The 15892-nt window shown below is 54.4% G+C and overlaps 1 protein-coding gene across 1 annotated transcript in view; it reads right to left on the bottom strand.

Annotated features, from left to right (window-relative positions):
- The window catches only part of NIBAN2 (niban apoptosis regulator 2), a 51947-nt gene extending 43594 nt beyond the window's left edge, over positions 1–8353 (bottom strand). The window contains exon 1 of the mRNA XM_046022895.1: positions 8157–8353. Coding sequence (XP_045878851.1) covers positions 8157–8211 — 55 coding nt within the window. The 5' untranslated portion in view covers positions 8212–8353. The remainder of the gene's footprint in view (positions 1–8156) is intronic.
- Between the last annotated feature and the right edge of the window lie 7539 nt (positions 8354–15892).

Genomic DNA, 15892 nt, shown 5'->3' with positions numbered 1-15892 from the left:
TGCCTGCCTCTCTGCCTACTTGTGATCTCTCTCCGTCAAATAAAAAAATAAAATGTTTAAAAAAAAAAAAAAAACGAAGCCACCCCCTCTCACACCTTCCCACAGAAGATCCACCCTTCTTTTTTTTTTTTTTTTAAGATTTTATTTATTTATTTGACAGACAGAGATCACAAGTAGGCAGAGAGGCAGGCAGAGAGAGAGAGGAGGAAGCAGGCTCCCTGCTGAGCAGAGAGCCGATGCGGGACTCGATCCCAGGACCCTGAGATCATGACCTGAGCCGAAGGCAGAGGCTTAAACCACTGAGCCACCCAGGCGCCCCAAGATCCACCCTTCTGAGAACACTCCCTGCTCACCCAGCCAGAAAGTTCCACGTGGACAAGAGCCATGGAAGAGCGTGCATGAGCGTGCCCCCGGTGCCCAGTACAATGCCTGGCACACAGTAGGAGCTCAGTAACTATAGACTGAAAGAAGAAAGAAAAGAAAGCAAGCCCAGGTGCGTCCGGGGGCAGAGCTCCTCACACCTCTGTGGAGTCTCCCAGGCACACCATGGGGATGTTCCACTTCGACTCCTAACATCAAAACCCTCCCAGCCCTGCCTTTGGAAGTCACCTTGACACTCCTAAGAAAAGATTTTCAGGGGCGCCTAGGTGGCTCTGTCAGTTAAGCAGCTGCCTTTGGCTCAGGTCGTGATCCTGGGGTGCTGAGCCCACCTCAGGCTCCTGGCTCAGCGAGGAGACTGCTTCTCCCTCTCGTCTGCCCTTTACCCCCTGCTCATGCTCTCTCTCTCTGTATCTCTCTGTCCCAAATAAATAAGTGAAATCTTTTAAAAAAAGAAAGAGAGAAAGAAAAAAGAAAGAAAAGATTTTCAGTGGCAGAGAATTCTCACGAGTCAATACTGGGTCACAGATGGGGAGAAAAGGCAGAGACGCCCCGCCACTGGTCCAGAGTCACACAGCAAATGGTTAGTGGGACCAGGCTTGAGACCCACAGGCCTAGCTCTAGACACACACGGCCGGGCAAGGGGTGGGTGTCTTTCTCTTTTATCTTTCCTTCCTGGGGCCCATGGCACAGGGTAAAGGTGTCTGTGGTCACAGGACCCACCTGACATGGGTCCCAAGAGCCACACTCCTAAGAGCACCGTGTCCTCGCCCCCCCACCGACCCTATATGCTGTACCATCCAGAGATCGCTTCCTGACCTTGTGCTCTAAGAAGCCAGTGCTCTTATTCTCTAGTGTGGAGGACACGGAGGCTCCGGGAGGGTAACTGACTTGCCCCAAATGACCAGCCCCTCCAGGGGCAAAGCTGGGACTCGAACCCAAGCAGTCTGACCGCAGAGCCTTGCCTCAAACCTCTCGACTCGCGGCTTCTTCTAACTCACCACTCTGTCACCAGGCAGGTCCCTTCACTTCTGTAGGCCACAGGGAGCGCATCCCCAAACTGGGGCAGTTCCCAGGGGGTGGATCCGGGTGCCCTGCTGAGATGGGCACTTCCTGTTCTTCCAGTTTTAAATCTGTACGATCAGAAGATTACAGCCCTTCTGTGACTCAGGCCCTAAGATGCTACCAGGAGAGGGGCGTAGTTCTGTCCCACCCGGCAGGGTTTTAAAGCTAGGGATTTGCCTTCCTCTTTCTTTAAAAAACTCTGCCCAGCACTATCTAGAGAAAAAAACCCTCCGGTCCTCAGGCAGGAGAAGTGGATGGGGGCAGGGCAGGGGGGAAGGAAAAAGCCGCTCAGGAATGTCTGCAACCACCGGCTCATGCCTGATGCCTGCAGGGAGACCCACGGTGAGTGAGTCATGAGCTGTGCCTGCGGGGGAGGAGGGGGCCACGCAGAACGGGACTGGTCAAGAGTGACTTGAGTCTCAGACTGAGTAATGTCGGGAGGGATATATTTGTGCAGCCCACGGGAGCCTCTGACACACGCCGCCCTGTTCCCCTCCCCTCCCAGGCCCTCTGCCCCCACCGCTGGCCTCTCGTTGGGGCCTTTTCCACGTTGTCCTCAGGCCCAATCCAGGCACCAGGAAACATCTCATCACAGCGGAGCATGGTTCTAACAGCTTAAGGTCTCGGACTCCCGCGTCTGGACCTGCAACTGCCCTGCCCTGCCTTTAAATGTTGGGATAGGGCACTGAGGGGAGGGATTCAGAGAGATAATACAGGCAAAGGAAGTCCCCCGCACAGAGTAAATGCTCAGTGAAAGGATGGCTAATCTTCCAGGTACTGCTCTGAGCCTGATACAGCCCCTCCCTGCTCTAGCAGCCACCACCCTCTCGCAGAAGACCCATCCAGGGAGTCCCTGCAGGCCACAGGCTGGCGAAGCAGCCAGACTTATGTGGTCATGCACACCCAAAGGCCAATGTCATCAGTCCCTGTCCCCTGCTCACAGACAGCTCCTTGGAGCCTGTTCCTGCTGGAAAGACACTCAGAGGTGTTGCAGGTTCCCAGAAAGGAGCCGCCCTCAAAACGCCCAGATTGGTGGAAGCAAGGCTGGGGGAGAGCAGGTCAAGGGCATGAGTCTGTCCTCAGCAGGGCAGCTGACCTGAGTAGGAAGGGAAACAAATACAGTGACTCAGTTTGCCCCAAAAAACCAAATGTCCAGTCACCACGGGACATGGCAGAAACCAGCATTAGGGGTAAGGCTACAAAAATGTCTATACAGATGTGGCCTTGGGGGCAACACGACACAGCCTTTGGGAATGCCTGCAGGGAGGTTCTAGAGACCCAGGAGAGATGTTTATTATAAGTCGTTTGGTGAAAGGAGCAGGCAAAAATTGAGTCATGGTCTCAGCAATGTAGAACAATAAACACGGAGGAGAAATACTGCTAAAAAACGGGAGTGCCAGGGTGGCTCAGTGGGTTAAGCCTCTGCCTTTGGCTCAGGTCGTGATCTCAGGGTCCTGGGGTTGAGCCTACATCGGGCTCTCTGCTCAGCAGGGGGCCTGCTTCTCCACCGGCCCCCGCCCCCACCTTCCTCTCTATTTGTGATCTCTCTCTGTCAAAAAAAATAAATACAATCTTAAAAAAAAAAAAAAGAAAGAAAGAAATTCTGCTAAAAAATGGAGTGGTGCTCCCGGGGCGAAGGTGAGTGAGTCCCATCCCCGTCTCTAAACTTCATTCCTCAGGCGGCGGAGACCATGACCCAGTTTGGGCTTAGAAAGGTCTCTTTGGCTGTATGTGGGGGAAGGATGGTGGGGTGAGGCCAGAGCTCAGGCCCAGCGATGGGAAAGGAACAGAGTGGAGGCTGGATGGAGGGGCAGGACGGGGTCAACGCCAACAAAAGGCACGTTCTATTAGAGGGACACAAGAGAACAGAATCCCCAGACACTTTGCCCCCAGGGGCTGACCCAGACCTTGGCTAGGGGCAGAGGCCCAGGCCGGGCTGGGGTTGGGCACTGTTTCCGGCCAGCCTGGTCTCCCTGCAAAACCCCAGATCGGGGACTAGGAAGCCACGCACCTGGGGGGACAGGGTGGCCGAAAGGGGACACCGTCCTTCCTCCCTTCACGCTGGGGACCCACAGCCCTTTCCCAAATGTGGAGAGGTAGGTTTGCAAAATCAATTCGGAAAAAGGCGTTATTCATTTTGCTCAATAAATAAACGAGATTCCCTTTTTCTCCTATCCAGCCGTCAGAAAGGGTGATCACACTTTGTGCTGAGCTACGCTGTACCAGTGGGAGGGAGTTCCAACCGTTTACAGCCTTTTCAGAGGCTCCGTGTCACTACATGACAATGGGACCCGGGAGTTCCATTTTTGAGGCCTCTCTGACCCCCAGAACCTGGCGCGGGAAGCGTGCGAGGTCTGGGCAGCGCCACAAATTCCCACAAAACACTGGAAGCCACCCCAGTGTCCGTTAGTGGGGGGAATGGGGCACATAAACAGCACCACGCACAGAAGGAAACCTGCAGAACGGGGCCAACTCACGGGCTCCGAAACGCAAAGATGTTCTCAACAGACGGAGTGAAAGAAAAGTCCAGCCACAGAGACATACCGCCGGAGCTCGTACACCCAGAGCTAAACGCGTGTGTCCACAGAGACGTGGGTCTGGACGCGGGGATGCACCAGACTCCAGTGGTTTCTCCCGAAGGGTGGGAACAAAGCCAGGGACACTTTCTCACCTTACACTATGAGGTTCGTGCACACATTATCTGTGTGATCAGCCAACACCAGCCGCGGCTGCCCACGGTGGGGGGCGACTGGGGGAAGGGGAGTGACCACTAATGGGCACAGCATTTCTCTCTGGGGCAATGAAAGCATTCTAAAATTCACACACACGCGCGCACGCGCGCACACACACACACACGACCCAGTGAACTGTATACTTAAGTGGATGAATTGCCTGGCAGGTAAATTATGTTTCAATAAAGCTGCTATTTAAAAAAGAATTAGCCAGGGAGAGGTGAGCCTGGCAGAAGGGAGGAACACAGGTCCTGGCAAACGACCTCACCAGCCCTTTCGGGTAATAAATCTTAAGGGCAGTTTATGTATGTGGGGGGTGGGGGGTGCCCTCGGCTCCCACAGTTTCATCCTGGCTAACAGAATTTCCAGAAGGGCTGAGTCCTTCAAGGCTGTCCTAGAGGTAGAAGCCCCCACCCCCGCCCCAGGCAATGCTAGGATTCCTGCCAAGAGCACAGCACCCAGACCCTATGGAGCAACAGTGAGCTCCCTCCCTCACCTAGTCTCCCATCCAAGTACGAACCAGGCCCAGCCCTGCTTAGCTTCCGAGATCAGACGAGATCGGGCGCATTCAGGGTGGTATGGCCATAGACCCCCCCTCACTTACTCTATCTTAGCTTTGGGGAGCACAGAACCCCTCCTGTAACACCAACACGGGCCACCCAGACACTGCCGCTCTCTCATCCCAGCCCTGTCCTCTGGCCAGATGGAGGTGGGGGTGGGCCGAATCCCCCACCTCCCCAGGTCCTAGCTCCTTCCTAGTCATGGGGGGCCCCATCACAGCCCTCCACAGCGCGCAAGATAGCCTGCATCCATGTCACACGTCTCTCAGTGCACAAGGAACGTGGATTTCAAGGTTTCTGGAAACGCTGGTCGATTCTTGCATCCGAGGAACCAGCAGGGATGAGACAAATCTCAAGAGAAACAGGGCCTACACCACAGCGACAACTGCCCCCTTCACACTCCAAACACCTGGCCACTCTCCTCACCTACTAGAGAATCGGTGACAGTAAATGACGATTGTCAGGGGACTGGGTGGCTCTGTGGGTTGAAGCCTCTGCCTTCGGCTCAGGTCGTGATCTCAGGGTCCTGGGATTGAGCCCTGCATCAGGCTCTCTGCTCAGTGAGGAGCCTGTTTCTCCCTCTCTCTCTGCCTGCCTCTCTGCCTACTTGTGACCTCTCTCTCTGTCAAATAAATAAATAAATTATTAAAAAAAAATAAAATAAATGACCATTCTGAATAAAATCGGCAACTATTTGCTAAGCACGTGCTATGCCCCAAAGCACTGGGCACTACTCTTACCAGCATTATCTCATTAAATCCTTGCAACAGAGCCCAGCAGGAAACTGCTATTACTGCCATTCTACAGATTAAGAAATTGAGATTAAGATGCTGGCCCAAGTTCACATCAGCTAACAGAATGTGGAGTCAGTATCGGAAGCCCGAACTGGCCCAAATCTGGAGGAGATTCATGGGGAAAATCTGGGACCCTCAGACCAGAAAGGACTTCATTCAGCCATCAGGTCGCCTACAGCCTTCGGTTAACAGCTAGGGAAACAGAGACCCAGGGAGAGTAAGTGATTGCCTGAGGTTACCCAGGCCTCCTGGCTCCCAGGTCAGGGCTCTTTCCTCCGTCAAGCTCCCTCCTGGAAAAGCAGGAGGGACTAATCCTGCCACCAGCCCCACGAGGCTGCTACTGTGAGAACAAGCCCCTGCTTGCCAGGGACTTTGAAATCCCAGGATGAAAGGCACCCGGGCAGCAAAATGCCACCGTGGGCAGGAGTGAGCCTGACCTCTGCCAGGACTTGCCGACTGGCATTCACCTGCTCACCTGCGCAGGGTGGGCACAAAGCTTCAGAAGCCACCCGCCCGCCAAGCCACGGAACCCCAACAGGCCTCGGAGCCCAGAGCACTGTGGGAAGGGCCATCCCAAATGCTGACGTCTCCAAAGGGGTGGCCCCAGGTAGGGAGGGCTCTGGAATTTTAATTGTCTGGCACAAAAGGGCTCACCGCTCCTTGGGTGGGGTGAGAAGGGTGCACAGATCGCCAGGGGTGCCAAAGGCTAGCTTTCATTCCCTCCAGAAGAAATTTCTAAGGTGGCCTGTTTCCCTGGGAGGGAGCTAGAGTCTTTGCCGGGCTTCCAACCTCCCAAGGCTTCCACCCTTCCAACCCCAACTTGAGACGCTCCCCCAGGTGAGCCTGGACCAGGAATTTGAGGCATCTGAAGAGGGCTATTAATAGCCCTGAAGTGGTGAGAAGAGGGGCCAGCAGGCTGAGTGGGCACAGCCCTCTTCCACCCAGCCTAGTATCCACAGAACAAACCCAACCCTGTCCAGGAGAGGACACTTCACCTTTTGTGGCTTCAGTCCCCACCCCTGTAAAATGGAGGGGGGGGGTGCTGGCAGTTAGCAGCCCAGGAGGTAGGAAGAAGGGGGGAGAGCAAGAGCTGGGTGTGGGGGAAGGAAAAACCCCACCGAAGAAGGAGCAGCACATCCCACCCAGGCCTGGTAAGGGGCCCCAATAGGAGGTCGTGAATGGATGGACTGTTACAGAGCCCCAGGAGGCTGCCACCGACAGGGAGGGGACAGGAAGACTCCGCCCGGCTTTCCTCCTCCCAGAGTCCAGGCCTGTCCCATAAGGAGGCTTTTCCGGGACTTAACCCCCTGCTGCTCTGGGGCTGGAGAGGGTCTGACTCATTTCTACCTCACGCTCACCCCTGCGCCCGGGGGCCCAGGCCTGGCCCAAAGGGGGAACTCCAGACCCAATGCCACAGTCACTGGACAACCCTTCCCCAGAACCCTCTTTATCCTCAACCATGGGGTCCTGGAGACACAGAGTTAAGGGACACCTGGTCCCTCTTCTCAAGGAGTACAAGCAGGCAGAACACAGCTGCTGAAACGCTACAGGACCGCGGGACACATCAAGACACACGGAGGTAGACACGGTGCTCCGGCTTCACTGGACGGCGAGTGGCGAATTCAATGCGGGGAACAGATAACTCCTTCCACCAGCTGCACCCACCCCACACCCCACCCCGGGCATGGGTGCCTCCTCCGTGTGGGGCCCTGGGCTAAGCAAGCTACATGAAATAGAGTCTCTCAACAAGGCATTAATAAGAAATTATTCACCCCATTTCAGAGAGGAGAAAACTGAGGTGCCAGGCCATTAAGAGACTTCCCTAAGACCTAACGGCTGGGAAACAGATGCTGGGATTCCACCCAGGCAGCCTCACCCAGGGCGGGAGAGGTGAACCACAAAACTGAAGTTCCCAGGCAGTCTGAGATTCCCACTCCACCTCTCCATTCTCCAGGGTGGGGGGAGGAGGGACCCCAGACCCTGCTGCTACCCTGGGTCTGCCTGGGGCCCCTCGCCTTTCTGAGAAGTAGCCACAGTGCGGTGACAGGCCGGGAGCTGGGTTGGCTGAAGGAGGGGGCTGAGGAGGCTGGGCTCCGGCCCTGGACACGCCTGCCGGGCAGGAGAACCCTGCCTGAGCCCGAGTCAAAGAGCAGGGGTTCTAACCTACCCCTCCTGTGCACCCCACACGCTGAGTCCAGGCATGGATGGGCCTGTCCCTGGAAGCCTCAGCCACGTGTACTAGGGCTGGGGCCAGGACGAGGTGGGGACCCGGACAGTGAGGGAGGAAGATCAGGACATGCTGGCCGAGTGGGCCACGGCTCCATCAGGGTCGTGTGCTGGGGGGATTCGAAGGGACCGGCTCAGAGGGGGTTCCAGTAGAGGACAGGGAGGTTCGACTTCCCTCGGGAGGGGGAAGGGCGAGTTCAAGGGGGCAGGAAGGAGCGCCCAAACGTGGAGGGAACAAGCTCGGAGGCAGGACTTGGTCCCCAGCCACTCCCGCCTTGCCCGGGGCCTGATTGTCCCGAGTCCCGGCCCCTGCGCCGCCGGCCTACCGGGTTGGGGGCGTGGCCCGGGGGCTCCCCGCGGGACCCCCCCCCCCCCAGCGCCCTGCACCGCGCGGGACTCACCTGCGATGTGCTGGCGCCGGGCGTCGTCCAGGTGCGTGGACAGCACGTCCCCCATGGCGAGGAAGAGCCGCAGCCCGATCCGCCCGCCGCCCGTCGCTGCCCGCGCCGCTCAGTGGGACGTCGCTGGCGCCATGCAGCCCGGCCCGGCCCGCTCCCGCCGTCCCTAGCTGCGGCCTCTGCTCTGCCCGCGCTCCAGCCCCGCCGCGTAGGTCCCGCCGGCCGCCTCCGCCCAGCGCCCAGCCCGCCGCGCAGCAGCCCCGCCGCGCCGCGCCCCGCCCCGCCCGGCCCCGCCCCCCCGAGCTGAGCCCCGCCCCCCGCCGCCGCAGACCGGAGGGCTGCGGGCGGGGGACTGCGAGCGAGACCCGGACAAAGACCAGTCGGAGAGAGGGAGCGCGAGGAGGGACCCCCTGAGGGGCGCGCCGGACCCAGACCGAGCCGAAGAAAGAGATGGGGCTGATGGGGGCATCTAAAGAACGGGAGCGCCCTGGGGGGCTCCAGCCTGGGGTCACCTCCTCCCCTAGACGCGCGGGAAGAGAATCACGCCGAGCAGGTCGTGGGGAACGGGTAGGGGACTCCAAGGCCAAGGTGCGGGAACTTGGCGTTCGCACCCCTCTCCTCCCGCCCCCGCCCGCCGCCCGCCGCCCGCCGCCTCCCGCTCTCAGGAAGTTCCTGGCCTTGATCCGACCTGCCCCAGAAGGTGTGCCCGCCTGTCTTGCGCAACAGTGCAGGGAAAGGGGAGGTGGCAGGGAGGGCCAGGGGCCCAGAAGTCACCCCCCGGTGCGAGTGCCAGGCGGACATTCCTCAGGCTCAGCATATGGGTATTTTACTCGGGGAGGTGGCTTGCGGGACAGGGCAGGTCAGGAATGGAAAAAACAATAGAACTTTCCAGTTTGTAAAAGATTCAAATCCCACGGACCTGCATGGGTATCAGTCGGGCCTGCGGGGCTGGGCATGGGTGGGTGGAGGGTACCACAGGAATGTGTTCCAGTCCTACCCTGGACACCGCCCAAGCCAGGAGGGGAAACAGGTTCACATCTGGGATCCCCAAAATCATGGATTGGGGTGGCAGAGGCCTTCCTTGGCGGTGGATGCTCAGACTTCCCCTTCCTGCATCCCAAAGGTCATGCGGTTTCTGCTTGCTTACCCTGGGGACTTGAGTACTCACCACCCATGAATCCCACCCTGTGACTGGGCAGTTCTTACTGTAGGTGTGGCAAAGGCAAAGAATGGTGGTCATAAAAGTTAACAGTGCAGAGCACAGATACTTCAGTCCAGTCCACACCACCAAAGGGAGGCTTGAAGTTGATTAATGTGACTGGCACTCCTTCATGCAGCCAGTGGCTTACCGGTCATTCAGCACTCAGGTGAAAAACACTTGGTTGTTAGGCCCTCTGCAAGATGCGGGGTTGGGATGGAGTGGGGAGGGGGTCGGGGGGAGGAAATGGCTTTCTAGCTGGCTCAGTCCCAGGAGCAGAGGACTCTGAATCTCTGGGTTATGAGTTTGAGCCCCACCTGGGGTGTACCGTACTTTAAAAAAAAACTTAAAAAAAAAAAATGCTGGGGTTGGGGGAAGAGAAGTTGCCCAAGCTGTCCTACCCGCTCTGTGACCCAGGACAAGTGGCATTATTCTGAACCTCAGTTTCCTTATCTGTCAAGTGAAAATAATGACACTTTGTTGTGAGGATTAAAGCACGTAACAAAGTGACTGGCACAGGATTGGTCATCTCAGTAAATAGAACCCACCATTCTCTCATTGTTCCTCACAGTCCCTGCCCTTGAGAGCTTATAGAAACTTGAGGAAGGAGCGGAACATTCCATTTTGAGGACAATCACAGAGGGACTAGCACCTGAACGACAAGCAGAAAAACCAGAATTTTGACAACAGACGTTGGAGAACAGCATTCCAGGGAGAGGAGAGAGCACGGGCAGAGGCCAGTCTCTGAAGGGCAGAATGGATTCAGGCACTAGTCATCAAATGCAGTTGAAGTCAAGCTGAAGGCTGAAGCCAGAGAAGGAAAGTGACTTGCCAAAGTCACACAGCAAGGCAGAGGCAGAACCCAGCCGGAAGTCAAGTCTCCTGACACCCAGTGTCTGTCTGTTCTCTCTGAGCAACCAGACAGAAGTAATCAGAAGCAAGAGAGGGTACTAGCCTTTTTTCATTTTTCCCCACAGCCCAAACTGTAGGGACTGGAAAGGCTTGCTTGCCCTGAGGGGATAACAGGAGGCAGCTGGCATCTGGACACCCCAGGGTACGTCCCCAGTCAGACTGGACGCCTGGGCCAGAGGTGGGACCCCAAGCAGCCTTTTGCCAGCCGGGCCTGTCAGCCTGGAATACCCAAAAACTGCCCAGAATGCCAGGCCCCTAGCCCAGCAACCCCCCCCCCCCCACTTCTCGGCTTTGGAGACCCCCCCCCTGTCATATGTCACCTAGCGCCTCTGAGCATCCATGGCCTCATATGTGAAAAGCAAATGAGACCATGAAAGTAGAAAGGTATTTAAACTACAAAATGCTGTGTGCGTACGTGAATAGCTTCCCCCAAACCTTGGGCCAGTCCCAATTCAAAATTCATTCAGTTCAGGGGCACCTGGGGGGCTCAGTAGTAAAGTGTCTGCCTTCGGCTCAGGTCATGATCCCGGGATCCTGGGATAGAGCCCCGCATCGGGCTCTCTGCTCAGCAGGAAGCCTGCTTCTCCCTGTCCCACTCCCCCTGCTTGTGTTCCCTCTCTCTTTGTGTCTTTCTCTGTCAAAAAAATAAATAAAATCTTTAAAAAAAATTCATTCAGTTCACACACACACACACATACACACACACATTTTACCTAGGGGTGGAGTGGAGGGGAATTGACTGCAAAAAAAAAAAAAAAGCCAGACAGGAACTTTGAGGGAGGTTGGAAATGGTCTATGCCTTCACTGGGTTGCTGGTAATGCAGGAGTACCTGTTGTCAAAATTCACCAAACTAGGGGTGCCTGGCTGACTCAGTTGGTAGAGCGTGTAACTCTTAATCTCAGGGTCCGGAGTTCAAGCCCCACGATGGGCATAGAGCTTACTTAAAAAAATCAACTAGATTCAATAAAACTTAAACACAGAACAAAGCAAAAACAAAAAACTCACTGAACTATAAAATTTAAATGGATGCATTTTGTTGCATGTAAATTATACTTCAATAAAGTTGATTTTTTTTTTTTAAGATTTTATTTATTCAGTAGGGGGTGGGCAGAGGGAGAGGGAGAATCAGACTCCCTGTAGGGAGTCTGACTCAAGATCATGACCCAAGCTGAAGGCAGACGCTGGACCTAATGAGCCACCCAGGCACCCCAGTAAAGTTGATTTTTAAACGATGAATGCGTGGAGCTCCGGCTGTGTGTCAGGTGCTATTGTAGGTGTTGGGGCTACATCAGTGTCCCCGGTGGTCAAGATTCCTGCCCTTGCAGGAGTTCTGTTCTCTTGCTGGAGGGAGAAAGGCAGTACATAAACAAGATGATTCAGAAAGGATAAGCATTAAGATAAAACAGGGTGAGGGAGCCTGGGTGGCTCAGTGGGTTAAAGCCTCTGCCTTAGGCTCAGGTCATGATCTCAGGGTCCTGGGATCAAGCTCCGCATTGGGCTCTCTGCTCAGCAGGGAGCCTGCTTCCTCCTCTTTCTCTCTCTGCCTGCCTCTCTGCCTACTTGCGATCTCTGTCTGTCAAATAAATAAATAAAAATCTTAAAAAAAAAAAGAAAGAAAAGAAAAAATAAATTAAAAATTAAAAAAAAAAGATAAAACGGGACGAGGGATTAAAGTGACAGGAGTAGGGGTACCACCTAGGAAGACAGTCTGGGAGATGACAGTTGGAGACCCGATTGGCGAGAGGAAGCCTATTCGATGATGATCCACGGATGGCCGCCATTCACGGACCTCGTGCCACCTGCCAGGTATCACGCCAACGGCATTCCCTACCTCATCCGACAGCCCTCACGACTTCTTTATTGGAAGAATTACTAATTGTAAGGATTTTCAAAAGATAATGTTCCATCAGATGCGCATAGCAACCCTTACTCGAATGCTGGATAGGTAGGGCTAGAGAGGGCACCCCAGGTGAAGGTGTCAGTATGAGCAAAAGCAAGGGAGATGGGTCCTTACCGGCCCAGAGGCTATTCCAAGGGAAGAGGAGAGAAGGGTCCTTGCCATGGACAGGTGGGGTGGGAGGGGAGGCTCCTTGAGCGTCCGGAACACAGGGTTTTTTACTTTATTCTGAGACAGTTGTAAACTCCTTTATAAGTTCTCAGCTCTCTGGGAGCCTGGGTGGCTCAGTCAGTTAAGCAACTATCTCTACATTTCAGCTTGGGTCATGATCTCGAGGTCCTTAGATGAAGCCCCAAGTTGGGCTCCCTGCTCAGCGGGAAGCCTGCTCCCCGCCCCCCTCTCCTCCTCCTCCTGCTCATGCTCACACACTCTATCTCTAATAAATAAATCCTAAAAAAAAAAAAAAAAGTTCTCAGCTCTTGGGGCGCCTGAGTGGCTCAGTCGATTAAATGTTGGACTCTTGCTTTTAGCTCAGATTGTGATCTCAGGGTCGTGGGATCAAGCCCCATGTCCAGCTCCACATGCCTGAGATTCTCTCTCCCTCTGCCCCTCCCTCCACACTCTTGCTCTCTCTCAAATAAAAAAGTAAATCTTTTTTTTTTTTTTTAGAGCATTTATTTATTTGAGAGAGAGAGAGAGAGTAAGAGAGAGCATGAGAGAGGAGAAGGTCAGAGGGAGAAACAGACTCCCCTCGGAGCCAGGAGCCTGGTGCAGGACTCAATCCCAGGACTCTGGGATCATGACCTGAGCGGAAGGCAGTGGCCCAACCAACTGAGCCACCCAGGCGCCCCATAAAAAGGTAAATCTTTTTTTTTTTTTTTTAAAGATTTTATTTATTTATTTGACAGATAGAGATCACAAGTAGGGAGAGAGGCAGGCAGAAAGAGAGAGAGAGGAGGAAGCAGGCTCCCTGCCAAGCAGAGAGCCCGATGCGGGACTCGATCCCAGGACCCTGAGATCATGACCTGAGCTGAAGGCAGCAGCCTAAACCACTGAGCCACCCAGGCGCCCCAAAAAGGTAAATCTTAAAAAAAAAAAGTTCTCAGCTCTTCACTACTTTATGTTAATAATCAGACCAGTTATGATCTTTGGGTGGAGGAAGAATGACTTATTTTTTTAAAGAAAGAAAAATGAATATAGTCATCAGTACTATATGAGGAAGAGGAAAGAATTTCAGGAAATTAGACATCAGGAGAATTTCTCAACTCTGAAAAGCTGGGAACCCCTACCCCTACACTTGAGGCTGTTTTACTGTTCAGTTTTTAGTTTTGAGTAAATTAAAGCATGTTTGCATACATTTCTTGGCTCTTTGTGGGTTTTTACTATTCATATCTTCTGCCTGCTTTTGTGTGAGAATGTATTTTTTTCTTGTTGGTTTTTACGAGCTCTTTCTATAAGGAAGAATTTCTCGGGGGCACCTGGGTGGCTCAGTCGGTTAAGCGTCTACCTTCTGCTCAGGTCATGAGCACAGGGATCAAGCCCTACTCGGGTTCCCTGCTTAGTGGGGAGTCTGCTTCTCCTGCCCCTTTTGCCCACCCACACCCCACCCACACCCCCTGCCACTGCCCTGCTCATGATTTCTCTCTTTCTCTAATAAATAAATAAAATCTTAAAAAAAATAAAAAAGGAACTCAACACTGCAATGTTTGTGTGTGTGGCGGGGGGGGGGGGGGGGGGGGCAGAGGTTGTCTCTGCTCTTTTTCTAGGGCTCTAGATATGTATCTATTCACCAGCTCTCCCACACCCTTCCCTCAGCCCAGGCCCTACAGCCCAGTGGCAGATACCAGGCATGTGGACAAAGAAGAGGAATGGCCCAGATCTGGAGCAGAGAGGGAAGTCTCCCCATGCCCACTTGCTGGGCCTGCCCCCTCCCAGGCGGAGAAAGCCACCTACAGCCCCTGATTCACAGTCCTTTGTCAGGAAGTGGCTTCTGCCAGACTGTCTCCCTGCAGAGCTGCCCCGCCCTGCCCCACCCCACCCTAAAGCACATTTAGAAACTAGGACCCAAAAGTAAAGACTAATAATACTTTACTTTGAAAGGGGGGGATCCAGCAGGATCCAGAGCTTGGACAGTAGCCCAGAAGAAGGGAAGGAATTTGCCCCAGAACAACCAGTAGAGGCCCAGGCCAGGACCCTTCCTGGCTTTGTGAGCAGAAGGAGGGGCCCTTCCTTGCCTCACTGGTCCTTCTCCCTCCCAGCTGGCTCCGAGTCCCCGCTCTGCTAGCCCCACAAACCTGTCAGACCTGAAATAGCCCAGGAGGGAAAAAAAAAACAAACACCTTGGGTAAACAACGGGGAATGTGAATGAATCAGGATTTTGTTTTTAAGGAATATCATGTGTCCGCTGCTGTTTACCGGGTTGGCTTGGCCCCTGGTGCGGAAGGACCCTGGCACCCCGCCTAGACCTCCCCTCTTTACTAACCGTAGGGTAGCGGAAGGAGATACAGCTCACCGCCATTCCACCTGTCACCTGGGCTCAGGCTGCCCAGCTGGGTTATTCTAAAACACAAATATGACCGTGTCATTCTCCTGCTTCAAACCTTCTGTGGCTCCCAGTGTCCTCAGGACAAAGTCAGACCCAGACCCCAAACATGGCCTTGAAGGCTCCTGCCAGCCTCCTCTCTGTCCCTCTTCCCCAGCCCCTTTAGCCACACTGCCCTTTCCTACCCTCAAACTAGCCATCCCCCATCTACGTGCGAGCTTACACATGCTGGTTCCCTTTCCCGATTTTGACCCACCGAGCACGGTCCACCCTCCAGAACTCGGCTAAAGTGACCTTTTGGCAGAGAGGCCTTTTCTGTCCGCCCCTTCTCCCAGTGTCCTATACCCCTCCTTCATCACAACCCGCACGTGCATCATTACTGTATTTTGTCTGCAGTTATCGGTAGTTGAAATAGATCTTCCTCTCTGATGACAGGATTGTCTTCATTCAACAGGACATCCCTAGCGTCGACATCACGGGAGCTTGAATGATGTGCAGAACGCTGCCCCCGGGGCACTGGAGAGGAACGTGCCCAGGACACCCACCTACCTGATCCCTGGGATGGGACTCGGCCACCTTGTTCCTAGACCTGCCTATGCTCATGCCTGTGTTGGCCACACCCACCTCATTCCCCATCTGACAGCGAAGTCTTTTCTACAGGGTCCCTGCCTTTCAGAGGCTCTGCTTGCATACCTCCAGGAAGGGGGTGCTCACCACCTCCCCAGGTCATGATTCCACGTTGGCCTGACAGCATCAAAGCCAGATGAGGGAGTATCGGGGTGCCAGCAAACATGCAGGGAGAGAAAAATAGAAACAACATTGCTGTTCTCAGCTATGGGCTTTACATCCTCTGCCTTAATCAATCTTCACCATAGCCCTGTGAAAGAGGCCCTTTTTGAGGACATTCATAGTACAGGAGAGAAAACTGAGGCTCAGTGAGGTCAGGGACCCATCCAAGGTCACACGGCAAAGAAGAGGTGGAGGTAAAAGCCGTACACAGGGCCACAACATACCGCCACACACCCCATCCTCCTGGACCCAAACTCGTGTGTTCATCTAGTTTTTAAACACGAGAGGCAATTCTCTGCTATGCCCACTCTCTGCTCACCCATCTTCGATTCTCACTTAGCAACAGGCTATGAACATCTTTCCATGAATTTTTACTTCTACTGATTTTTCACGGCTGTGT

Source organism: Meles meles, chromosome 11, assembly GCF_922984935.1.
Source record: "Meles meles chromosome 11, mMelMel3.1 paternal haplotype, whole genome shotgun sequence".
Taxonomy (NCBI): domain Eukaryota; kingdom Metazoa; phylum Chordata; class Mammalia; order Carnivora; family Mustelidae; genus Meles; species Meles meles.
This window is presented reverse-complemented; position numbering and strand designations above follow the sequence as displayed.